This window comes from Chenopodium album, chromosome 15 (genome assembly GCF_948465745.1).
Source record: "Chenopodium album chromosome 15, dcCheAlbu1.1, whole genome shotgun sequence".
Taxonomy (NCBI): domain Eukaryota; kingdom Viridiplantae; phylum Streptophyta; class Magnoliopsida; order Caryophyllales; family Amaranthaceae; genus Chenopodium; species Chenopodium album.
The window spans coordinates 5,377,928-5,404,455 of NC_137848.1; the positions used below are offsets into that span (position 1 = coordinate 5,377,928).

Below are 26,528 nucleotides of genomic sequence, written 5' to 3' on the forward strand. Positions count from 1 at the left end.
GAGCCAGAAAGTAGGACGAACGAGGGCTGGAAACAGGGGATGGTGGTTTCCGGTGAAAGGAGGTGGCTGGGTAAGGGAACCGATTTTATTAAAAAAAATCAAGATTTTTTTTTAAAAAAAAAATTCATTTATAAAATCAAAATTGTAAAAAAATAAAGAAGCCAATAAAATTATGACACGTGTCACTCGTGACCTATTTAACAGGTTACCAACAGGTCACGTTCCATTTATAGAAGAACCATGTGAAAGGTGGTATTATTTTGAAATAAACGAAAGGTGGTTTCATTATTGGAAGACGGCTGAAAGGTGGTATTATTTTTGGCAAATTTTCCTAATTTTTAATTGAATTTTTTTTTAAAAAAAATGTGTATAAACAGTGATGACGATGATATTCCTATTCAATCAAGAGTGAATAAAATACAATTGATCCTCAACTCTTAAAAGATATAATAACAAGTGTTCCTATTGAAAAAGACATGTCTGCAATTGCAATGTGTAATAATCATTTATAATAGATTATATGTTTATTTTGACATGATATTTTTTTTTTTGAAATTCTTTTGATACATATATATATGTTTATAATTGTTCATTTAAGTTGACAAAATTGTTTATTTCACTAACACTTTGATATAGATTCTTTAGGTTCATGTAACATAATTGAAAGATAATTAATGTTCATTTATATATATCTTCTTGAACATGTATATTTTGAATTTTGGTTAGAATATATATGTTCATGTTACTTGTGATAATTTGTTCATTTATATAAAATAGAATGTACATTTTTGTTTTGCCTATTGAACATTCATTAAATTTGTAATACCAATATAATGTTTATGCATATATATTGATATACAAACACAATATATATTGTAGTGATGTTCTATATAGAGTGAAACACACGTTGCAATAATTTAGAGATGGAAACTCTGATTCTATATTTATATAGGAGATAATGTCATCATTTATATTGAAAGATAAAAATGAACAACATAGTAATTGGTGGGAATCATATTTTGATAGAAACATATTGAACCACAAGTAAGTTAATTTGACATATAGCATAATGTTCATTTTCATAACAATGAATACACACATTGACATTGTAATTTGTTTGAATTGCAGATAAACCAAATCAAGAAGCTGAGAATATAGTACATTTCTCAATTGATGCTATTTGGATTAAACAGAAGCTAGAGGCAATAGAAAAGGAGCAAGAAGATTTATGGAAGCTTAGATTACTAAAAATATTATTCTTTCGGATAACTGATCATTTATGGATTTCTAATTGATCAGGTATATTAATATTCATATTTTTTTAATTCATTAGTGCTTGTTATATACATATACATATACATATATTTTTTTTTTACTAGAATGAAAATGTTCATTATCAAGAAGTCACATGTTCATTATCAGAATAAAATATGTTCAATTACGTAATAGTTATAACGAAATACAATAAAATGTTCATAACCAAAAAGGCAAGTGTTCGGTGTCAAAACAAAATATGTTTAGTTACATATCACTTATCAGGAAAAAAAAAAAAAAAAAAAAAACTAAGCTCGAACAAATATAAGTATTGTTTCAATCCAAATTCTTACTTATAATTATTTTCCAACCTATTCGCTATATTAATGTCAAAAAAAAGCTAACAACCTATCATACTTAGAAGAAATATGTTGACTAGCTACCACGTTGAACACTTTGAACATCTCTTGGAACACTTGGAGGAACTTGAAAATTTTTGGAACACTTGGACGAAATTGAACCTTTTTTCTTGGAACACTTAAAGAAACTTAGACATTACTTGGAGCACTTGAAGGAACTTGGCCTTTTCTTGGAGCACGCACTTGGACAGTTCTAAACTCTTTCTTAAAAGCATATTCATTGTACCTTTCATAAGCTTCTACTTCTTTACCAATTAAGTAACTCAAATTTACTTGCTTCTTCAACAACAATTTCATCCTTTTTCCCACTACATTTTAAAAACAAATGAACACAAACATTGGCATACATGTTCAATATTTAAACATAATCATTATAAATGATCATTTATCATTACCCATTTGATCATAATTATTAATATTAATTTGTTGACATTATGAATGAACATTTAGTATTATTAAAGTGTTCATTTATCCTTATCATTTTGCATTATAAATATTCATTTAGCATTATAAATATTCATTTAGCATTAATAAAATTGAACATTTATCGACTATGAACATTCATTTAACAATAATAAAATTGATATATAAGCCTTATGAATGATCATTTAGCATTATAAGATTGATCACAACACAACTATAAAAATAGTTGATTATTTAGGATTATAAATTAAAATAATGTTATAAATTAAATAAAACAGTAAACAAATTGCAATTAAGAAATCAAAACTACTGCAAAACAATGAAACACAATAGCTATGTATTATCACTCAAATTGATCAACAAATTGAACTAAAACTATAATTATAAAAATTATAGTATTAGAATTGAAATTAAAATCGACAACAACAACATTGATGAATGATTCACGACAACAAAATAAATCAACAAATTATACTCACATTGATAAACAAAAGCAATATTAATTAAAATCAAAGTATTACAAATTGAATTAAAAGAACGAGAAAAATAAAACACTAACAACAAAATTAATGAAAAATTGAATGAAAACTTACATTGATCAACAAACGAATTAAGCAATCCGATCCAACATCAGGTGGAAACACAATCTCAAAATCACGATCAAAATCTGAAATCGAAGAATACACAACTGCACATTCAGTAGCAAAACCTTCGAATCTCCGATCGAAGAAAACTCCATGAAAACAACGAATAGTAAGGTTTTTCAATCGAGCGAAGATATTAGATCGAAAAACAATTATGATAAGAGAGAAAATGTTCACAAACAACTGAGAAGAGAGAGAAAATTAAGGTTATATATATATTTATAGCTTGAAAAATAAGAAAAGAATGTAATAACAAAAAAAAATGTAGCAGAAGAAGAAACCAGATAGTTTGGGGGGGGGGGGAGTAGGGAACTTTCCCTAGAGGGGGTTGTAGGAAAAATTTTCAGCAGGGTCTAAGGACCTTACTATGCATATTGGTTTATGTTTGAAAATCCACACGGCCCAAAGTTGGAGTAAGAAATAAAAGACGCTAATCCCTCTATGTCCATTTTATTTTAGTCAATATTAAATTAATTTGATAAAGTAAAATTATACTTCATCCGTTTTTAAATACTTGCTTCACTTTTTTTTCAGCCGTTTTCAAATACTTGTTCGATTTCCTTATTTGGAAAGTTTTTACGTGTTTAATTTATTTATCTCAATTAGTGGACCCAACATAAATTATATTTTATTAATTTCATATTCTCTCTACTTCAATTCTCTCAATAACTTTTACTTTTTACATTTTTTTATTCTTTCACCTACCCCACTTACCTCCATATTTTATTATTTTCTCCAATTTTCCCTAAAAGTCCGCACATGAAGAAATGAAGCAAATATTTAAAAACGGAGGGAGTACAATAAAGAGGGTTAAATCTTGGTGGGATTATTCGAACAAAACTTACATTCCTCTTTTCCCCAATTTACACATCTCACAACATCTTATTATCATAGGTTTAAAAATTGTTTATTTTTAGGGGTAGAGCAAATGGTATGGTTAGAGAGAATGAAAGGGGAAAGGGTTTTAATTGGGCTTGTGCAATTGGATTGGGGGGGGGGGAATTAAGGGGAGGACTTTTTTTTTTTAATTAATGAGTCATGTGACACGAATGGACAATAAATTTATTACTAAAATGATAAAGTATGATATGAACTTATATCCCAACTCACATCCTTAAACCTCTTAAAAGATCCTATTTTGTCACATTTTACATATTTTCACAAAAGAGACCACGTAAAATCTTAATTATTTATTTCAAAATTGATCAAATAAGAAGATATAAGTTCATATCATACTTTATCATTTTATGTGCGAAATTTTATTGCTAAATATCCTTAAACATGTAATGTAAAAAAATTGTGAAATTAACATATTAATTCAGATTTATTAAGACCTTGTTTGAGTTTTTTTTTCCTTCATAATATTAATTGTCCATATTACATTAAATCAGACAATAAATTTAGAAAAATAAATTTACATTAAATTAGATAAGCAAAAATAGAGTGAACTAGCTTTACAAAGGAGTATGATAAAAGACTTTTGATGACCTAATGCCTTGCGTTAGCATCTCCCATTCCTCAAATCTGTATTCATATAAAATGAATTACATCACCTTGCATATTCCTAAACTGTATAGGTCATATTTCCACTTTGCCAATGAACCCAGCAACCCCAAGTTAAATTGGAATGGATTTAAATTAGAGTGTACTATAATACTCTTTTTATAAGCATTCCTATTAAAAAGGATTTTTTTTTTTTTTTTAGATGAAATAAAAATCTCCATTAGATATTAATACAAATTGATCCCAAATTTTGAATACCATTTCCGAATTCCCGAAAATATTCCTTTTATCAGATCTATTCCCTCCATCTCAAAATATTTCTCTATCGAATCGTCACTACTAAACTTAGTTACATTTTGCATAATTAAAAAGGAGAAGAACTTTTGGCCACTGTTTTGGCGCCTTAAAAATAAAATTATAAACATATAAAATTACAAAATCCAACATTTTTTTATTTTTTAATCATCCTCTTCCCAAACTTCATCTTCTCTATTGCAGGTATATAGAGCAATCTAACCAAATCTTCAATCTTGTGCTTTCTCTCTCCTGAATCTTCTCCACCATCTTAGCAATGTCCCTCACCACCAAAATTCCAACTTTACCCTCATTCAATTGCTCTTGTTCTAACACAATCTCCAATAAACTCAATAACCCACCTCAAAAATCATCTCTTTCCACCCTAAAACCCCTAAATTTCTCCAATTTCTCTGTAAAAATTTCAAACTTAGGTCAAAAACCCATCTCAAAATCCAACTTATTTTGCCAATTAAATCCATACCCAGATGAAATTCATGGAATTTCCCCCATTTCATCATCTGGGGTTGAGGTTGTCGAGGTTGGTTACCGAATTCCGGTCTCTTCTGGAACCAATTGATAGGGTTAAGAGGCTTCTAGATTACGCCGCGATTTTGCCTCGGCTCGGTGAGTCGACTCGGTCGCCGGAGAATCGAGTTCCTGGTTGCGCCGCCCAAGTTTGGCTAGAAGTGGTGGTTGATGAGGTGGGGAGGATGAGATTTGGGGCTGATAGTGATTCGGAGATTACGAAAGGGTTTTGTTCTTGTCTCATTTTTCTGCTTGATGGTGCTTTTCCTGAGGATGTTTTAAAGGTATGATATAATATATCCTTGATTTTTCATTTATAGTGTATTCTTTTGATTTATTTTTTGTTGAAATTTTGTTGATAATAATAACCAAGGAATGTTGTGAAATACTTCATTTTAATATCATTTATGCTTTTTTTTTTTTTTTTTTTTTTTTGAAACATTAATATCATTTATGCTGAATTAACTATTTTTAGCTGGATTTTGGTAAATCAAATTAAGGGTTGATTTGAGGGTATGGACTATTAGATAATTAACATCGATGTTATTAGAGAATAAATTATGGATTAAAGCACCGGAATTTGGCTAAAATAAGCATTAATAAAGTAAATGGTATTAAAAGGAGTATGAAAAATTGAAAAGGTAGATTAGTGGCGAAAGTGTCTATATTGAAGGTCATAAATGACATATTTTCCTGTTTTAAGAGGAAAACTAGTGTGTATCCCGGGTGTTGCATCGGGTTACTTTCAAACAAAATGTTACCCAAAATCCCATTGTTGAAGATATTATATTTCCATTGTTTAGGAATTGTTGAGGCTATTCCTCTTTATATATTTTTTTTTTCAGACTACATATTTATTTTTTCCAGGCTAGCTACATATTTATTTTTTTTGTGCTTACTTATACATATATTTATTTATGTGTATATAAAGAGCATAAATTGGCCTTGGCTAAGATGGTAAGGTGTGTGATCTTGTAACCATGAGATACAATGTTCAAACCTTGAAGGATGTTTTTTTTCTTATTAATAATGACATGGAATAAATGTTGCAATACTAGTTACGTGACATGGCATAATGATAGCTAAAAGATGATGTGGCGCAATGTGGTGCAGATTATTGTGACACATGAACGCTTTTAGGAACGCTTTTTAATAGATAAGTCTAGATGATACGTATTATGTGTATAGTCTGATTGACGCGTGATTTTGTCATCAGCTCCAAAATTTGTTTTTGTGCATGATTGTTTGGTGGGGTTTATAATTACCCATAAGTAATAATTATGATCGACTATCTTTTGCTTAGTAAATGTTTTAAGGTTTGCCCTTGATTCAGCAATCACAGCACCAGATAAGAAATTGATTTTTTGGGGGTTGGGTTGATTACTGAAAAATTTATGCTTGTTGGTTCAATGGTTCTTGATTAAAGAAATCAGCTAAACGGTTAGGTGCATGTTGTGTGAAGATATGCTTAGATTCTTTTAAGGATATCCTAACTGTCCTTTTTATCTTTATAAAATGCTTTTCTTTTGGCACCCAACCTGGGGGTGGTGCGCAAGATTTGGGATCAAATTGTGTCGTGATTTAAAAAAAACTCTTGTCAATTATGTATTGAATCATGTGGCAAAATTTCGCATTTGCACAAGTTAAGACATCTTACGAACATGTCTAGTCACAAAAATTTGGGGATAAAAGCCTACTTAATCTTTGTGGTGATGTTTGTTGTTTAAAGGTCAAAGCAGAGGATTTGGCAGACATGAATGTGGGCCTCCCGGTTCGTTCAAGAGTAAACAGTTGGAATAATGTGTTGATGAGTATTCAGGAGAGAACTAAAAGTTTCCTTGTGGAGAAAGATCAGGAAGCATGCCAATTAGATTCATTGAATACTTTTCTTCCTTTGGTTGTCCCTGCTGATAGTGTGGTTGCTAAAGGTAATCATTTTTGCAACTCATGTCATTGAAAAGATGGCATATTGATATTTATGTTCCTGTTCGTTATTTTTCTTTGGGCTGCATCAATGCACATACTGACATACCAAATGAACCAAAACTTTAAAGTTAAGTTTTAGAAGCCGCCTTTGATTTGTTTGTTTCTGTTTAACTTGCTAATGTATGAAATCAAAGTGGCAACAATTATGATCCACTCCCTTTGTTGGAAATTTGGAGTTAATAGTCACCTTAAATTGCAATGTCTGAAAACACACCTAAATTTAGTGGTGGAGACAGCAGAGAGTAAACTGGTGTTTTTTTTACTTGTTTCCGGACTGAGGGAGTAGTTGGCATTGAAAAGTTGACCTGGATGTATTGGCTCGTATTATATACAAAATACAATCATCCGATACAAATTTGTTTTCTGTGCTAAAAATTGATGTTCAAACTTTCGTAGTAAGCTGGTGAGAAATCACTATTGGTACTATTATTTATTCATGGACGATATTCGTTTAGAGTGATCACTTCAAAATTGCTTACTATGTTAATAGGAGAATTATACTCCACTAGTTTGAATCCTCAAAAATAGGAAAGCTCAAGACAATGAATTAAAAATGCTTCAAAAGATCAGGATACTACATCCATATCTTTCGGGGAAAACAAATAAATATGGGCAAAGCATACTGTAAGATAAGATTCTGCCTTGAAAAGAAGCTTTAGCCTTTAGGATGATACTGTGATTTAGGTTTGTATTGGATTAATTAATTATATCCGAGTCAGTGAAAGAGAGGTTATTCAGCTTTCTTCTAGGCGTTACTTGAGGAACATTATTTAAACAAAGGCTTTCCAATTTTCAATTTTGCTTAGCTTTGTGACAATCTTGCTGTCCATGATTGTTTAACAGTGTTTTCATTGCTAAGTAGCTTATACTTTGTACTAGGCTGTTTACCTATTCGGAACCTACTTCTTTTAAGGGCTAACATTAGATGATTATATTAATCATAGTAGATGTCAGCGGTCAGCCTAATATTCTTTGGAAGATTTGGTTTCACAAAATGCGCTGTTGATGTTGAGTGGTTGGAGCCGTGGGATTGATTCAATTTTGGATTTCTATCTGCTTTACTAACAATGTTAATCCATCACTTTTAAATTTGTAAAAAAGACAAATCATATTCTTGAAACTGAATGTACCTGACAACTTCAAGCCCTTGAAAGTATATTTGCTGTGTTATTCACACCTCTTGAGTCTTGACTGGAGTTTGTTGCCTTTCTTGATTGCAGATGAAGTTTGTGTTAACTGTTGATACTTTATAGTCTTAATGATATCTGAAAGGGAGATTATGGTTCATTGCTGAGCTTTGTACAGACTGAGGCCTTAGAATTGGTCTCATGAAAGCTTCAGCTGATTTAAGTTGATTGTCTAGTTCCATGTAATTAATCCGTGATTAGTGTGATCTAATCAGTTTTGTAAAAACCTTGTTTTGGTCCTGTATTCTAGGTTTAGAAAAGATAACTACTTTGTACCATTGGCATTTACTATGCATTTGAATCAATCACAGAAATTAAAATGACAGGATGCATACCCGGAATAAGTTTGTATATATTATACTGCAGATGTTAAGGTTTAGATTCACGAGTCACTACATGATTATATGAATGAAAATCATATACTTTGTATGATGAACTTCTATGCAAATTTACTGAATATTACTGTGATGAAACTGGTATCTGAGTTCATGTGCTCTGTATGTATGAATTTCTGTAGTGGATCATATTTTTTGCTCTGGAATAGTTTTTATTGCTGTGTTATATTGAATGCATTTGTCATTCCTTCACCCCCTTCTGCGCTCTCCCTAACCCCCAGCCTCCTAATTTGGGGCTACAAGAATGCAAAGAATGATGTCAGATATGCATGGGCTCAGGTGGATGCAGGCATGCAGCTAGACCTTATACTCTCCGAAAACTGATCCTATAATGATTCTGAACTTACCACATCAGAAACAGACCTAACTAACTGCTCGAATTATGTACAAGTTCGCGGCTCTTCTTGCAATCAATTCCTTAGAGGGTACTCTTTTACCATAATTCCATAGACATGTCCTCAATTCAAATTTCAATGACTATTCCTTAGACTTCCACAATTCTCCCAGCACTTCTGCTTTCTGTTGCAGCATCATAGCTCATATCATAACAATAGGTGTTATATGCGGTTTCCCTCCATAGTTGATCTGCTTGGCTGACAGGTGCATAACAAAACCTCATTCTTATGCCTCTCTCCGTCTTCCTCCAGATACAAACGGCCCATTTTTGCTCCTAATGACACTATGGCAGTAACAGCTGCAATGTATATCAGTATATTAGTTGAGAAGTTTAATGTACTTGCATACTTATAATTCATCTATACAATGCATCGTCTGAATATAAGTACCTTATGGAAACATAGTACAAGTCAGTCTGCAAGTGATACATTGCAGGTGTCCTCCACGAGATCACGACAGCAGTCAGCAGCAACTATTGTTTCATGCAACCCCTACCCAAAAAAGATCACATAACTCAAATGTAGATAAAAATTAATGGAAAATTTGTTGATAACCATCTTATAAAAACCAAATTTTGTTGAAAACCATCTTATAAATTTTTTTTTTGTCAAAGCACACTTGTTTTAAATTTATTTTGTTGAATCCCACCACTTTTCGAATTTCGACTATTGATTGACATTTCCAGCGTTGATTAGCATATGCACCTCACGTGACTTACTTAATCCCACTTTTCTATTATTCCCCCCCCCCCCCCGTTTTCCTTCATTTATTCCCCCTTTGTCACTTACACTTCCATGCAATTTTATAAAAGGCTATAAAAACCAAATTATGATGAAGAGGAGTGACGAAGAGGGGAATGAATGGAGGGAAAGGGAGGAAAATAAAAGAAAAGTAGTGTTAAGTGGGTCACGTGAGGTGCACGTGTTAGTCAACCAATTCTCCCAATATGGTTCCAAATCTCTAGCAGATTTGGTTTAGTTGGATAGGAGACACAAGGGGCAACTTCCTCATATTTGTACTTGCCTAACATTTCTGCATCTAATATTACGGTATTAGTTACCCTACCCACACATGGTTGGTTCTAAACCTAACCATTAGATAATACTTCGAATTATATTTGTCTCATCATTTATTGGGTACTTCATCATTAAACTATTCGATACTCATCATTGAACAAATACAATACGTATAAAAAAATTCATTACCATTACCGTGAGTTCTCAAAGGTTATATCAAAGCGGATTTTCACGGAACGAGAACAGATTGCACATGCGGCGCCCAAATCCCCGAGGCTTGATCCAAGTTAACCTTCCCCATACGCGCAACAAGCTAATAAATAGAGAAAATATCATGCAATGACACTACATGCACCACAAATACATACCTCAATAAGCACATAAATATAGAAAGGTTGCCTCATATGAGACCTGTTATGCCATAACATCGGAAAAACTATCAGCACGTGACAAGATGCTTGATACACCAGGACTCAACAAATTGAAAAAAAAAAAAAAAAGTCCAATTTAGGTAATTAAGCCGTCTAGTGTTACACACGCCTCCAAGTATTCAAGCAAAGATATGTCGTTGACTTGATGGCAGTTGTGACCAACTGTCATCTTCTGTTTTGTGCGGTCCATATAAAAAGTACGGACTAGTAATGGAGGAATCTTATCAATGCATGCATGCGTAACTAACAAGAATAATGCAAAATATACTCTTAATTCCACCATATTTCTTCATCTAAAAACATTTTTTTTTTTTTTTTTTGACTGGTCTAATTTCCTGAGCTGAGGTAAAATGAACTGAATATTTTATAAGATAAAAAAATTAGGAACTGAAGTGACCTGAACTGAACGAAACTGAACTGAAAATAAGTTGAACATAACGGGCCCAAAGGTTGCACTGTTGACCTTTGTTGTGCCATAATAATTAGTCTTTTGCCTAAGGTTAGTTTAGTGAATTAAAATACTAGTATAATACTTTTGATTACATATTTTGGAAGAGAGGCATAATTACATAGATGATTAATTGATTAATTTCCCACCCCACTTTTTATATAGTACTTCGTACAAGATAGATGAGACATAGTTATTTGTTAGAAAGGAATTAACCAAGATACAACAAACCTAACAAACATATTACGTTCTTATTAGAGTTCTATCTCCAATCAGTTTTGTATGAGATCATTGTAAACTAAACATATCTGAGTTCTTACTTTTAGATCACAACATCCTAAATGAAACTACTACGTATTAAATTATTTTTTGAGGAAAACGTTGAGCAAAAATTTTATTAGTCCATTTGTCTTGTGTAACCATCTATTTGTCAAGTTAGTTTTTTTTAGGAAAATTTTAGCAAAATTATTATCGCAAATTAAGCTTCTCTAAAAGCAATCATACTTTGCGGTAACCAGTTTACACTTCATACATATTATGTAGTAGATCAGAACAACCCCTATCATTTCATTTTGCTACTAGATGAGCTATATTATTTCCAGCAGGTCTAACATGATAAAATCTACATCCTTAATAAACATAGTTAGATTTCAGATGTCTTCGTATCAAGAAAATAAGAGAGAAACCAACCACTTCTTTGTTAAAACAACTAGCTTAAGACCTGTGCCATGCACGATAAGTTTAATTTTTTTAAGAAAATTAATTATATCCAACAAATAAAATTTGATAAAACATACAAATCAAATATATAGAAATTATAATGTCATAATCTATATTAATAGGCAAAGCAACAAATTATCTAAAAAATGGATTTTTTATTCTGCCCGAACTCGAGAATTTTGCAGGCGGGGCTTGATCAGGTCTAGTGGTCATATTAGTGAATACTTATTTATAAATACATTTTTAATAAACATCAAAAATTAATCGAACAACAAACTAAAATCTCCACTTTAATTATTAGCAAAAGTGCAGACATACACAAAATTACAAATAATATATCACCTTTATATCTAAAAAATCATTTGTTAAACACAACATTTATTTTATAGCTATACTATACTCTATAAATCAATTTGTGATAATATGTAAGTACGTATAATAGTAAAATTTCATAAACAAAATTGTAATTAACTTGAATATATAGTTATATTGAATTGAAATAGAAATAAAATATTAGCTAGAGGTATTTGAAAAAAAAAAATTATATGATGTTTTAAAGTAATTTCTTTAACATCTATTATATGAATCAATTTATTATAAATTTTTTTGGCAAAATCTAATAATACTCTATTTAAAAGATAGTTTAAAAGGAGTTGAATTTTTTTTTTTTTTTAAAGAAGTTGAAATAATTATTTAGGTAAATGTGTATAGAATAATTTTTGAAAGCCAAATAAAAAGGAATATATGTTTGTCATAAAGATATATAAAAGATTTGGAATGATATATTATAGAATAAAATATTAACAAAAAAAAAAAGGTTAAAAAGGGAAGGGGAGTTTTGGAGGGAAAAAACAACACTAGGATGCGACACGTGTCACTCCCGGTGTATGTTTTAGTATTAAGTTATTGATGATTAACAACTATCGTTGTATCACTTTCTACACAATTGATTCATGCATAGCTAAATCACCTCGATACAGAGATCCCAAATTTCATCGTAGCCACCTTCTCCATTATTTCTAGTAGCCGATTAATCTATATTCTCTTCATAGCAGTCATCAACATTATTTGTGGTAATAATACCCTTGTCACGTTGACCAAATAAAAGTCAATAATTGGCCAGTAATTGGCTAAAACATGGCGTTCAACCTAATGGCCAAATCAGAGTATGACATGTGGCACACGAAAATTGTTGAAATGATGAAAGGTTCAAAAGCCCATGAAAGTGAGACAGTCTTGTAAAATGGTGCAATCCCTAATACGTGTCACGCATGTATTGTGCAGCCAATCAGACCACACCTTTTTAGGTTAAAACTTAGGAACACGCCATGCTAGAGGGATATAAATATGCCCATCATATATTAATGTGACATGTTTCATTTATTGCATAATTTAAGGCATAGTCTCAAATGGTTTAACTTCTTTCTAGTCTCCATTTACTTTTCAAGGGTCTGCATTTGTCTGTCCGGTGAGTAACTTGATCGTCAAAGGTAAATATTCTGGTGATTGAAACATTCATTATTATGCTGGTAATCGTTAGACGTGAGTTGCAACATTGCGTTGGTAATTCCTAGAGGGATACAAAAAACTTTCGAAACAAACACCTTGCCCAATAATGCATCCCTCTTATAGCAATGCCCAAACCAACATAGCTCCCAACCATATTGTGGGTGTCTATGGAATTTATACCCAGTTAGTTGATTACAATTTTGGCAAGGATGTTAGAAATCATTAATTATAATTTTTTTTTTTTAAAAAAATAATAATTCTTTTGTTTCCTAAAGATTGGCACATTACAATTTTTTCTCTATTTATTTGCATGTGGATTGATGAATGACTTAGTAAGAGAAGAAGAGGGCCATAGTAACAACAAAAGAAAAATGAGATACTAGTAATATATTAGGAATAGCCTTAAAAGTAAATAATGTAATCTTAAAAACAATGGGAGTAACAAAACACTTTAGATTTCTTTTTGAATAAATGACAAAAGATATGAGTAAATGTCATTTTTTAGGGAACAATTGGATACAGTTCATACCTCGTATATATTTTCGAATTGAGTTAATTTCAAATTGAGTTAATTTTGAGCATATTTTTTTTTTTTTACACAATTTTGAGCACAATTTTGGATACAAGTTGGATCATTCACATCGAAACATTACATCACATGTTACGAGCTTTTTTTTTTTTTTTTTTTTGAAGGATATATTACGAGTTCATAAACCGTGTCTAAACTTTTTAATAACCAAAATTATTATTATTTTTCTTTTGAAGAAATTGTTATTATTTTTTTTAGCTTTTCTTATTATAATTATTTCATTTTATTGTTGGTATCTTAATACTTTTCACATATTTTTTCACCAAAAGCAAAAATCAACTTTTGTTGGCCTCAACCCCCAAATCGGGGCCCCAAGCCTTCATTCGGAGCCCTAGCCCTAGCCCTAGCTATATCACTAGCAAAAAGATAAAGGAAGACTGAAAAATAAAATTAATTTTCGAAATTCCAAATGCACACAATACAATCACCAAAACAAACTCAAAATTAATTCAACCAAAACCACCAAATTGGCAAATATTCCTCCATAAAAATTAAAAATTAAAAATTAAATTAGAAATTAAAAAATAAAAATAAAAATAAAAATAAAATAAAAATCCCAGATCAAAAAAATTCCTTTCTATTTTCCTCACTTTACCCTTGTTCAACCTCTCATTTTCTGAAACACCCATCTTCTTTCTTCTTCTTCCTTTTTTCTTCTCACACCAGATCTTTCCAAATTAGCTTACATAATTTCCGCCATTTTTGCCGATGTCGAAACCTTGGGGTGGTATCGGCTCTTGGGCCGCCGAAGCCGAGCGTGAAGAAGCCGAGGAGAGAGAAAATGCCACCACAACCGCCGCCGCAGCAAACACCCAAAGCTTCCCTTCTCTCAAAGAAGCCATTACTGCCAAACCCAAGAAGAAGAAGATGACACTTTCCGAGTTCGCTTCTTACGGGTCTAAATCCGGACCCGTTTCTTCCGGATCCACCCGTTTAACCCCTGACGAAATGCTCCAGTTACCCACTGCTCCCAAGCCTCGTTCTGGGGACGAACCTTCTGGACCTCGTCTCGGAGGTGGGTTTTCTAGCTATGGCGATGATCGAAGAGGATCCCAACGTCGCGGGTTCGATGATGATAGGAGGCAAAATAGGAGGGAATTTGATTCGATGCCTCCTCCTCCTTCTAGGGCTGATGAGGTTGATAATTGGGCTTCTATGAAGAAACCCATTTCAATGGCGGATAGTGGGAGAGGTGGAGGTGGTGGTGGGTCGAGGTATGGTGCTTTGGGTGGCGGGTCTAGGGCTGATGAGGTTGATAATTGGAGTTTTGGGAAGAAACCGCAATCGTCGGGGTTGAGTATGGGAGGTGGGAGATCGAGTACATTTGGGTCAGGGTTTCGTGATTCGGGTTCTGATTGGAGGAGGGGAGGTGGGGAGAGGGAATTGGGTGGTGGGGAGAGAGAATTGGGGAGGACTAGATTGGTGTTGGATCCTCCTACAGGGAGGAATGGTGAGAATGTGGTGAAGACGACGACACCGGTATCAACGGAGACGGTGAGTAAGGCCAATCCGTTCGGGGCGGCGAGGCCGAGGGAGGAGGTGTTGGCTGAGAAGGGGTTGGATTGGAAGAAATTGGATTCAGAGATTGAGGCTAAGAAGGTGGTTGCTAGTGGGAGTAGGCCGACTAGTTCGCAGGGAAGTCGGCCCACGAGTTCGCAGAGTAACCGTGGGACGGAGAGTTTAGGAGGTGGTGTTGGGGAGATTAAGCCTAAGCCTAAGGTGAATCCCTTTGGAGATGCTAAGCCTAGGGAGCTTTTGTTGGAACAAAAAGGTTTGGATTGGAAGAAGATTGATCTCGAGTTAGAGCGTCGTCGAATTGATAGGTTTGTTTCTGTTTTTGATATTGGTGTTGTGTTAATGATATTACTTTGTTCTATTATTAGCTTTTTAGGAAAGAGTATGCTTTATTTGTATGCATGAATGCATTCGTAACTTGTTATGATGTGTTTGAAGTTTATTCATAGTAGCTTTGCTTGATTACTTTGGGAGTAGTTAGCTAAGTTTGCACTATATGTGCTTTGTGCTTCATTGCTTGAGAGTGTCAGCTATTGAGATATTGACTAGGAATTGGGTATTATGAAACAATTGGAGAGAATGTGGGATTGTGGGGTTTCTGTGTCGAAGACATTACTCATTTTAGGTTTTTTGTAGTGGATTCTTGATGGATTTGTAACAGTGAACATTGTCGATATGAACTTGTTAAGGCTTTGAGCAAAGTTGGAACCTTGATTATTAGGTTGCTGTAGACTGGACAAAAGTTGGGCTTTATCAACCTTTTGGTTTAGGGATGAGCAATTCTAGGTTTTTGCCTAAATTTAAAGACTTTTATTTGATCAATGATCATCCTGTCTTCTAAACGATGATACTTGGTACATTATCTATATATAATAATGTGATCTCTTGTAAGTTATAAGGGTGTTGTTACTAAAGCTAATTCATTTTGTTGAGGGGATCTAAATTATGGTGCTGATTTTAGAATCTTCTGTGCATGGTGCAATGCCTTTTATTGTTAACATTGACTTCCATCTTTCAGCATTTGGTTCTCTCTGTGCTCTTATTCACCTTTCATTGTCTTTATTATAGTGCAATATACTTACAAGTACTGTAATTACTACTGGTTGCTATAATTTATTAAGTGTGACCTTGGGAGGTAGATTGCAGCAGTTTAATTGTGTGTATGATGGTTGAAGCTTATGTATAATACACTCCAACTCTTCTGGCTGGGTGCCAAACGTAGTTTCTGAATCACAACTTAGCATATTATAGTTAGCCTGTGTGGTGTATCCGGTTCTTCATTCTTGTAAGAAAGGATATTTATTACTTAAAAAGTAACTTGAAAGCCTTTGTCCTCAGTTTGTGTTATTTCCAACCTACGTAGGAGGCTATGACCTACTTCTTCAGAAGCTCGTTTCTGAGCTTCAGTACTTAGTAGCTAAATTATTTCTTTGAGGGGACCGATTTTGTTCTCATTCATTTTAGGTGTAACTAAGGATGGGTCTATTGATCAACATGTTTGATGGATGTTTTTTCAGTTTTGTTAATTATTCTGAAGAATTTATACCATTTTCATTTCTGTGCGATGGCCTGTTCAGTTTTTGGGGTTGATGGTCTTGGTAGGGTATATTCTTGAAGTTTTATATAGTGTGAGAGGGAGCATCATACTTTGTTTTGGATCTTTCCCCTGGAATTGTTTGTAGAGCACTCAGTCTTGTAAGTAAGTCTTTTGAAGGCTTATATCAAGCATTTAAGAACTTGACCAGGTGTACCATGCGTAGGAAGTAGGAACAGGGAAAAGATAGCTCATGACATTAGATGTTACTTGTTGGCAGCTATTGCTATTTGAAGAAAGAGCTGTTTGACGGTACCAATGAAGTTTTGGAGATTTGCTTTTATTTTCTTTGGTGGAAATGTGGAATGTTCCTCAATTTGTAAGCTGTGTTGTAATAGAGAAAATTATACTTTGATGGATGGTTCACCTGTCAAATGGAATGGTTCAGTACTCCCCATTTTCTATGACAAATAAAAAGGGACAAGGAAGAACGGGTATATATGAAGGTTAGTCATTGTAAGCTTGAAGACGAGCGTAAAACATTAAAATTTTGAGAGCATCTGCTTTTTATTTATTGGCTTTCTTACGATGATATGTTGCGACTCATGAATCTTTTGTTTTCATGTTAGTAGTTATTGAGGTGTGAAAAACCTGTGAAATATGTGGCAAGTTTTCCCCATTTGCGTGTGTATTTAAACCAGAGTGATTTCTGTGACCTACTTCAGATTGAGCTTGTTTATGAGCTTCAGTACTTAGGAGCTAAATTATTTTTTTGAGGGGAGCTGTTTTGTTATCATTCATTGTAGGTGGAACAAAGGATGGGTCTATTGATCAACTTGTTTGATGGATTTTTTTCAGTTTTGTATGTTACTCGGACTCTTCATTTCACCTCACGTATCCGTGTCGGACCCTCGACACTCGGACATGGGTATGATACTGGACACTTCATTTTTAGTTCAAAATCATACTTTTTTTTCACAAAATGGCCGAGTCGGACGCTTGGACACGTACCCGTGTCGGACTTGGGTACCCGAGTCCAAGTAACATAAAATTATTCAGAAGAATTTATACCATTTTCATTTAAGTGAGATGGCCTGTTTAGTTTTTAGGGTTAATGGTCTTGGTAGGGTATGTTCTTGAAGTTTTATATAGTGTGAGTGGGAGCATCATACTTTGGTTTGGATCTTTCCTCTGGATTAGTTTGTATAGCAGTCGGTCTTTTAAGTAGGTCTTACGAAGGCTTATATTAAGCACTTGAGCAGGTGCTCCATGGGTAGGAATATGGTAAATATTGCTCATGACATTAGATGTTAATTGTTGGCAGCTATAGCTATATGAAGAGAGAACTGTTTGACGGTACGAATGAAGTCTAAGAGATTTGCTTTAATTTCTCTGGTGGAAATGTGGAATGTTCCTCAATTTGTAAGTTTTGTTCTTATTTTAATAGAGAAAATTATGCTTAGATGGATGGTTCACCTGTCAAATGGGAATGGTTCAGTACTCCCCATTTTCTAGGAGATATTAAAATGGGCAATGAAGGGTATATTTGAAGGTTAGTCATTGTAAGCCTAACATTAAAATCTTGAGAGCATCTGTTTTTTTGTTTGTTGGCTTTCTTACAATGATATGTTGGAACTCATGAATAATTTGTTTTCATGTTAGTAGATATTGAGGTGTGAAAACCCTGTGAAATTTGTGGCAAGTTTTATTTCCCCTTGCGAGTGTATTTAAACTAGAGTGATTGTTTCAATCTTGGAAAGTTGTTTGTTACTACTCTTTGCTGATGTAAATGTAGTTTGGGATGCTAGCATATTCATCTGTTTGAATTGAAAGATTATGATGAAAGTTCATATTATTTTACTTTGGCTTGAGGATATTATTGGTAACATTTGAAATTATGGGAATAGATTCCCTGTGGCCGATCATTCTATGAATGTTATTTGTATAATGTTTAGATGGTTCTGTGCCTTTTCTTCTTTCAATTACTTTGGCAGGATCACATGCTCGTTGAACTTAAAATGTGTTTGTGACTTTTCAGCTCATGTTGCGCATTTTAAAATTGTTATAGGCCTGAGACAGAGGAAGAGAAGGCTTTGAAGGAAGAAATTGAGAATCTAAAGAAAGAACTTGAGAAAGAACCTGATAATGATGCTCCCCAAGAAACTGAAGGTGAACAGACTAGTTTACGTGATCTTATAAAGAGCAAAGAGAGTGAATTGGAAACCCTGACAAGAGAATTGGATGACAAAGTCCGATTTGGTCAGAAAGCGGTGGAAAGGCCAGGCTCTAGGCATGGTTCTAGACCAGGTTCTGGAGCTGGGAGATTTACTAGTTATCCAGAGAGACCTCCTTCTCAGTCTGGATCTTTTGATAATGGTCGGGTTCCAGAAGTGATGGACAGGCCCCGGTCACGCGGAACAGGAGATGTATGGACAAGGCCTGGTGAAGATAGAAGAGGAGGTTTCCAAGGTGGCAGAGATAGAGGAGGATTCCTGGGCAATAGAGACTTTGACAGGTAATATTATCTTGGAATTGTCAGTAACACCCTATGATCGTATAACGTCTGGTGAATTTAGATGCCTCTTTTCTGTTGATTTTCTACCTCTTTAAATGATTTTCATGGGATTATGCTTATGCTTTAAATGCTTTTCTTTATGCTTGTAAAACAAGTGGGTTCTGAAGGAACCTACTTTGCCCCCAGATATGACTGATTTTCTTTCGATAAATATTTCTATGTGTTTTTGAGGTAATTGTGTGCATGTTGCTCTTTTGACCCTGCTTGCAATTATTAGTTGAGATGTCAAGTGAGATGCCTCGCTGCTGTTGGTTGTCTCTCTTGGTATGATTCAGGCCAGCCTACCCTAATTGCTTTTGAAACAAAACATATTGACCCTGCTTTTTAAACCTTTTCAATTGAATAACTCATAAAGTTATATTTGTACATTTCTGTGCGGTACCTGAAATCTCGTGGTTAGATTCAGGCTGGCCTATCCCAATTGCACAACAAGCATAAGACAACAATTAGCTAGGAATTTGACACACTGGAACTTGCTTGTACTAAAACATATGCACTAGTACAAGTGCAAGGGTAGACCTATGAAGGGACTTGCTGCTTTCTTACACTGGGGAAACTATCAGCTTGCAACCTGGTGCTGAACTTACTTTTAGCAAATGTTAGGGTACGTTTAAATTTTGCAAGCAGCAATTTATCTCATCTGGCTGCTGGTACCTTCTAGCTTACGCCTAATGATCACATTGCCTCATTCCCGACTAGCAGTGACCTTGCGCCGATTGAAAAAGCATTGTTTTCTATCAGGTCATGTCATTGCCTTTTGTATTAGCAATCTGGCATTGTAACGGAACAAAAGTCTTGGCTTCCCTTGGAATAATCCTATACTGCCCTACAATGTATGCCTCGTATGAGCTCTTCCATGTTATGGTATTTTAGAGGCTGTACTAGCACCTATCAAAAACTTGATTGAAAAAGCATTATGCTAGGAATTAGCTCAGGTCAGAAAGATTAGGGAGAGTTTAAGAAGATGATTAAGCAAAATTTAAGCTAAATAACGGATATTTGTATTGAAGATCAATGTAATCTAACAATACAATTACTCTTCATTCGAGAGGAAGAGTAGCTCTCCCAAAACTAAGCCAAGCTTAACAATAATTTTCTGGATGATCATTATTTCTCCTAATGAGGCCTATTTATAGAAAAAGTCTCATAACTAACTCTAACTTATTCCTCAAGACACACTAATAGGTTATGACTAATGTGCCCCTCCCTCAAATATTGATTCCTTGCAATACCCACCGCCCAAACATTCACCTTGTCCTCAAGGTGGTTTATTATCGGAACTGGATTCCCGGCCTTGGCAACAATGATCACTAGTGGCAGAAAATTCTGAATAATGCACCAGCATGTAATGAGAGATCATTGAATTTTGGGTAGAGTTGGTCTTCGTTGACTTGACTTGTGCAAGTTGCTGAGAAATAAAGTATAGCTTGGTCCTTGGATCTGGTTGGAAAACGTTTGAGTGGGTGGGGTTGATAGAGATAGGAATGGGCTGAAAAATCAAATGAGAGGAGTGGGATAAGTAATCTGGTTGTGAGAGAATGGGTTGTGAGCTAAATGTTTTAGTAATGGGCCTTGTGAAAGATGAGCCCATTTCCTCCCTTTTACCCTTTTCAGGAACCCATTCAACGTTATGGTATGAGAAGGACCCCCAAGGACTTTCCTCAGCCATGATATAATGAGCTTGGTAATTGACAAAATTACCCTTACTAGCATAAATCATTTTTGACTTCCTCTCCAAGCCAACAAAGGACCCCAAGCTTCTCTCATACTCCATTGTTACTGGAAGTTTCTGTAACGAATTCCATGGTGCCAAGCCACCCAAAAAATCTGCACCACCAGTGTACACACCCGGGCCACCACCAGATCCACACCCTCCGGCCCCACCACGCTCGAACACACCCCCTAGTGAATTTCTTGCGAGACCATTACATCCTATACTCGGTTTCTCACCGGCGACACCTTGACCACTGCTTTCCTGGCCACCAGATGCTCCAGTGGTAAAACCACCTCCACCAGTAAACTCGATGTTACCACTGCCACTGCCACTGCCACCAGATCTGCCGTTGCCTCTACAACCACTCACCGTCAATCTCGGGCCCTGATTTGAGCTCTTCGACCGGAAGCCAAACATCCCACCACCACTACAATTTTCGACACAACCTCCTGGACCACCACCCGAACCACAACATCCGGCGCCACCTCTCTCAAATATTCCACCATACAAACCACCAACAAAACCACCTGCCTTATTTCTCAACCCACTGCTCTCAAAATCACTGCTAACACCACTCGCAAAAGGCACACCACCACCGGTAAATCCACCTGCAAACTCACCACGGCTTCCACCAGCACCTCCACGACATCCTCCACCCAATTTCTCCACCATCACGCCACCAGAGAAGTTGCTAATGATGGAACAAAAGTTTTGCTCACATCTGGAAATTTCCTCACCTATGGAAATGGTGGCTGACTGCAACTCCTCGCCGGTGAAGATGTTCTCTGGAACTTCCTCCTCCATTAAATCTGCTTGGTTCTCTTCATCCTCAAGCTCTTCTTCCATTTCCTTCAACTCCAATTTCATGGAAGAGAAAATTGGAGAAAATACATCATCAAAGATTTTCTCCAGATTTCTTTGAAGGTTATCAACAATCCTCTTCGTTGATTCCTCCATCCTTTCGGAGACTTGCTCAAGTGACCAAATCGGAGCTCCGGCGACCTCCATTCTCCTTTTTTTTTTTTTTTTTTTTTTTTTAATGGCAGAAAACAGAATTTTCAGAGGGTGATTCTACCAGGACAGAATTGCTCTGATACCATTTGCTAGGAATTAGCTCAGGTCAGAAAGATTAGGGAGAGTTTAAGAAGATGATTAAGCAAAATTTAAGCTAAATAACGGATATTTGTATTGAAGATCAATGTAATCTAACAATACAATTACTCTTCATTCGAGAGGAAGAGTAGCTCTCCCAAAACTAAGCCAAGCTTAACAATAATTTTCTGGATGATCATTATTTCTCCTAATGAGGCCTATTTATAGAAAAAGTCTCATAACTAACTCTTAACTTATTCCTCAAGACACACTAATAGGTTATGACTAATGTGCCCCTCCCTCAAATATTGATTCCTTGCACATTAATTGCCTTTTTAATAAGATACTTGCTCATTTATTATTCAAAGCTGCAGTTCTCTTCTAGATTTTCCTGTTAGAGTATGATGAGCAAATCCTGAGGGGCCATTTCTTAACATTTGTGAGGGAGTTAGATGTTTATTTGCCATGTGCGTGTCCTTGTTCTTTTTTTTTTTTTTTTTTTGGGGGGGGGGGGGGGGGGGGTTGACTGTGTGAGGAGTCTCAGGCTCTTCATCATTTATGGTTTACATGGCTTGTCAGTGGAAATATTTCACTGTCCCTTATAGAGCCAAAACACTGTTAACTCTTTGGTTTTAGGATTTTAGGTTATGATAGATTAAATAAAAACTATCGTCTGCATTCTGTTCTAAAGGTCAACGTTGATTTATTCACAGTAATGATTACTGATTGTTCACTTGGGTGAGCATGATCAAGAATGTTTTAGCTGTTGTTTTGTGTTGTCTTTTTTTCCTAATTCATTGTGATTATATCGACTCTGGAGGCTGATAGGTGCATTGATTTTGTCTTTTGTCAGGTCTACGTCTAGAGAGAGATGGTGAATCAATTTTTTTTTTGGGGTTCCAAGACACTCAGTGTGGATTCTTCAGAGCTCTCCTTTGACAGCATTCGGCAAGCAATGGATAATAATATTTTGTTTAAATTTCTTCAGGTCTTTGTCAAATTATTCTACCTCTTAGCACTGGCGCTGATGACTCTTGTTAATTAACTGTTAATTTTGATACCTTGTAAAATTGCCATTTTTTTTGGGTCTGTATCAAGGCAAGGATCTTGTGTTCGTAGACTGACATGTAATGGAACATTATGTTATATTCTTCTGGTCCTTTCCTTAAAGACTGTTTTAGGCTTCATTGGCCTTTTTTTTTTTTTTTTTTTTTTTTAAATTCATACGTGAATTTTGAGGTGTTGTTAAGTTGTTTGAATGGCATCATTGACTGAACTTGTACAAAGTATAGTTAGATTGTAAAATGTAATCGTTTTGGTTATGTAGGAGTCTTTTTACTTATTTTTGTCGAATTTCAAAATGTGTTAATGTACATCAGTACATAACAGGAATTTGCATGGATTTTGTATCCCCCATCCCCCTGAACAATTTCGCGTCTTTTCTGTTGTATATGCGCGTATTTTTTTTCCAGTTTCTGTAAGTGCAAGTAAAATTTTCTTTAATCTAACAACAGACGGAATTGTCAATTGTCATTCTGTTATTTTACACTTTTTGGTATGATCCTGTGCATTGGAATTTGGAAATCGTTTGATAGTCAGAGGTGCCTTCTGTTCATCTGTTGTACTCAAATGTATTTTCTAAAAGCTTCTGGCTTTCCAGTTTTCTTATTAGTTTCTGTCTTTGTCAAAAGGCATAAGATTAAACAGCCATCGAATTTTAAATGTTTTATGTAGGTTTATCCGATGGAAAACGTGTATTATGCTTTTGACTTTTTTTAACACAATGTTTTGAATCTGAAAATTTTTCATCTGGATAGATTACTTCCATCTAGTTCATCCCTGAGTACTACTTATTTGTTGAAACAATGAATTGGTGTAATTTTGTTACCGGAAGTTGCCTATTTGTGTTGGCTTTGGGTTTAGTTTTAAATGGTGTACCACCCCTTACACCTCCAAGTAAAGAATGTCGAATTCCTGCAATTTACAACTTTGGTGACTCAAATTCTGATACCGGTTCTAAGTCTGCTGCATTTGATCGCGAACCTTACCCAAACGGAATTACTTTCTTTGCCAGACCTGCTGGAAGAGTCTGTGATGGGCGCTTAATCATTGATTTTATTGGTTAGTTTCTACTAAAGTTTTTATTTATTTTTATATATATCAGGCCTTCAAAATTTATTAAACTATGTTACTTTGACACTCTTGACTCATGTATGTATATTTTAAGTACCTATATTGATTTTATTGCCTCAAAAAAAAAGTACCTATGTTGAACAATAACTAACAAGGTATACTTCGATTGTTTACCAAGACTAAGGTGTGTGTTATGTGCTCAATATTCTAAATGTTTGTTGGTAATGTGAAAAAGCATGCAACAAAACAATATGCTTCTATTGGGTTCTTGTGTCCAAAACTGTGAGCTGTGAATCTCGGTGTGTTTGACACTACTCGTTCCTATGTCTGAGTAACATAGTAAATGGAACGAGCAAAAAGTTCAAAAAAATTTTAGCTTCTTTATTTGCAACTCTATTCTACCATGTTGATATTTGCAGCTGAGAAGTCAAAAATACCTCATTTGAGTGCATATCTGGATGCAATTGAGGCCAATTTTGAGCACGGGGCTAATTTTGCTGCGTATGGGGCTACAATTCAGCCAGCTGACAGCAAACTCTACGGAAGTGGTGCTAACCCTATTGCCCTTAACATACAGCTTTTGCAATTTCATCAGTTAAAGGAACGGTCTCACGAGCTATATCAGCAAGGTTGGCAATTGCTTTTTTTATTATCAACAACTTGATCCTTATTATCATACACGCCTCTTTACTACATGTTCAGCATTCGTTTTTATGCTTTCTTTTCGTGTGTGAATTTTCAGCTAAAACCTCCAATGCTAAATCGCGGTTGCCAAGGCCTGAAGACTTCTCAAAGGCCCTTTATATGTTTGATATTGGTCAAAATGACATTGATTTTCTGTTAAGATTAACAACAAAGGATCAAGTACAAGAATCTCTTCCTTTTATAATCAATTACTTTGCTTCCGCGATAGAGGTAAGTGTCTATTGTCTAAGTGATATATATGCAATATAAGTTCCCTTTTTTTGTAGCGAGTTTAGTTTCCAATGTAGTACATCATTTCTTCCACTGGTTTACAGCCAACTTGAAAAAATTCTGTTGCCATTTTCAGAATCTACACCAAGGAGGAGCTAGGAAATTTTGGATACACAATACAGGACCGTTTGGTTGCTTACCGGATAGTGTGGAGACTCTGAAGAGAAATCTTTCCAACACTCAATTTACTGATGAACTAGGTTGTGTGAAGTCTTATAACGAGTTAGCTCAAGAGTTCAACCGTCTGCTCAAGGAGAAAGTGTCTGAATTACGCGCTACTTTTCATGACTCACTTCTTGTAATTGTAGACATGTACTCTGCCAAGTACACTCTTATAAGGGACGCGAGTCAAAATGGTACTTAATTCACAAAACTTAATTACTACTCGTTTTCTACATTACAGGCATGTTAATGCAACAGTTTAACTGTGATGGCAAGTTTTGTTGATCCTTTCAGTTACTGCTGCGAAGATTGTGCAAAATATCATGTACCTTACTGGGAAATGAAAATTGTTAACGACACCACTGCAATTCATCCAACTCCTTGTAATAGTCCTTCTGAATACATTAGTTGGGATGGTGTGCATTACACTGAGGCTGCAAACCGTTGGGTTGCTGACCGGATTTTGGATGGATCGTTTTCAGATCCTCCGCTATCCTTAGCTAAATTATGTGTGTAAATGCTAATGATCTGATCTCCCAACTTCTTGCTCTCTGTGTCTCCTACTCATGTACTAGTACTCCGTATTTTTAAACCATATTGTAAATTTGTAATGTGCTTCGGATAAATGTTACTCCGTATCAGTTTCTGGCTCTTTGAATTTGTAACAGGATAGTTGTGATTGTTGGGAAGAAGAAATAATGCTACTGCTAGATATTAGAATAAGAGGAAAATATAAAGGCTATGACTAGCTTGCCTTTTTACTGATTTCATTCTTCTTGCTTTTCATCAAGTTACATGGAGCATATATATATAGCAAACCAAAATATAACCGAAGGAAATGCCAATAGCTTGGCACATGAAAAGCTTTAAACAGTGGACTAATATAATGTCCACTTATTACACACACTAATTACATTAAGTTGTGACCTTTAAAATTACTTTATTCAATAGTGATATATGGTTTGGTTACTTGAATCTTAAGCGTTATATATAAGTACTATAAGTACTTCGTTTCAGTATAATCAATCATAAACCATTGTATCATAAAAAAACATTATTCCAAAAATATAAACAATTTGACCATTT

General features: G+C 34.7%; 2 protein-coding genes and 1 pseudogene across 3 annotated transcripts; all 3 read left to right on the forward strand.

Annotated features, from left to right (window-relative positions):
- Window positions 1-4,325: 4,325 nt before the first annotated feature.
- On the forward strand, window positions 4,326-8,561 carry LOC145581698 (sufE-like protein 2, chloroplastic; annotated as a pseudogene). The gene is made up of 3 exons (XR_014099664.1): window positions 4,326-5,349; window positions 6,795-6,993; window positions 8,272-8,561. The product of XR_014099664.1 is annotated as a sufE-like protein 2, chloroplastic (transcript).
- A 5,748-nt stretch (window positions 8,562-14,309) lies between these two features.
- LOC145582779 (eukaryotic translation initiation factor 4B2-like) lies at window positions 14,310-23,354 on the forward strand. Its single transcript, XM_081639797.1, has 3 exons — window positions 14,310-15,565; window positions 18,860-19,306; window positions 23,026-23,354. The coding sequence occupies exons 1-3, from the start codon at window positions 14,451-14,453 to the stop codon at window positions 23,048-23,050; spliced, it is 1,587 nt and encodes a 528-aa protein (XP_081495923.1). The 5' UTR covers window positions 14,310-14,450; the 3' UTR covers window positions 23,051-23,354.
- Window positions 23,355-24,037: 683 nt separating this feature from the next.
- LOC145581699 (GDSL esterase/lipase At5g14450-like) lies at window positions 24,038-25,968 on the forward strand. The gene is made up of 5 exons (XM_081638727.1): window positions 24,038-24,293; window positions 24,725-24,934; window positions 25,048-25,220; window positions 25,357-25,636; window positions 25,718-25,968. Exons 1-5 carry the CDS (start codon window positions 24,038-24,040, stop codon window positions 25,957-25,959), a joined length of 1,161 nt encoding a protein of 386 aa, XP_081494853.1. The 3' UTR covers window positions 25,960-25,968.
- The last annotated feature ends 560 nt before the right edge of the window (window positions 25,969-26,528 follow it).

Excerpts from the sequence above, each read along its gene's own strand:
- LOC145582779 (XM_081639797.1), top strand. The coding sequence starts at position 14,451 with ATGTCGAAACCTTGGGGTGGTATCGGCTCTTGGGCCGCCGAAGCCGAG. Across the intron at positions 15,566-18,859 it reads GAGCGTCGTCGAATTGATAG|GCCTGAGACAGAGGAAGAGA; the intron begins GTTTGTTTCTGT and ends AAATTGTTATAG. Across the intron at positions 19,307-23,025 it reads GGCAATAGAGACTTTGACAG|GTCTACGTCTAGAGAGAGAT; the intron begins GTAATATTATCT and ends GTCTTTTGTCAG.
- LOC145581699 (XM_081638727.1), top strand. The coding sequence starts at position 24,038 with ATGAATTGGTGTAATTTTGTTACCGGAAGTTGCCTATTTGTGTTGGCT. Across the intron at positions 24,294-24,724 it reads CTTAATCATTGATTTTATTG|CTGAGAAGTCAAAAATACCT; the intron begins GTTAGTTTCTAC and ends TGATATTTGCAG. Across the intron at positions 25,221-25,356 it reads ACTTTGCTTCCGCGATAGAG|AATCTACACCAAGGAGGAGC; the intron begins GTAAGTGTCTAT and ends TGCCATTTTCAG.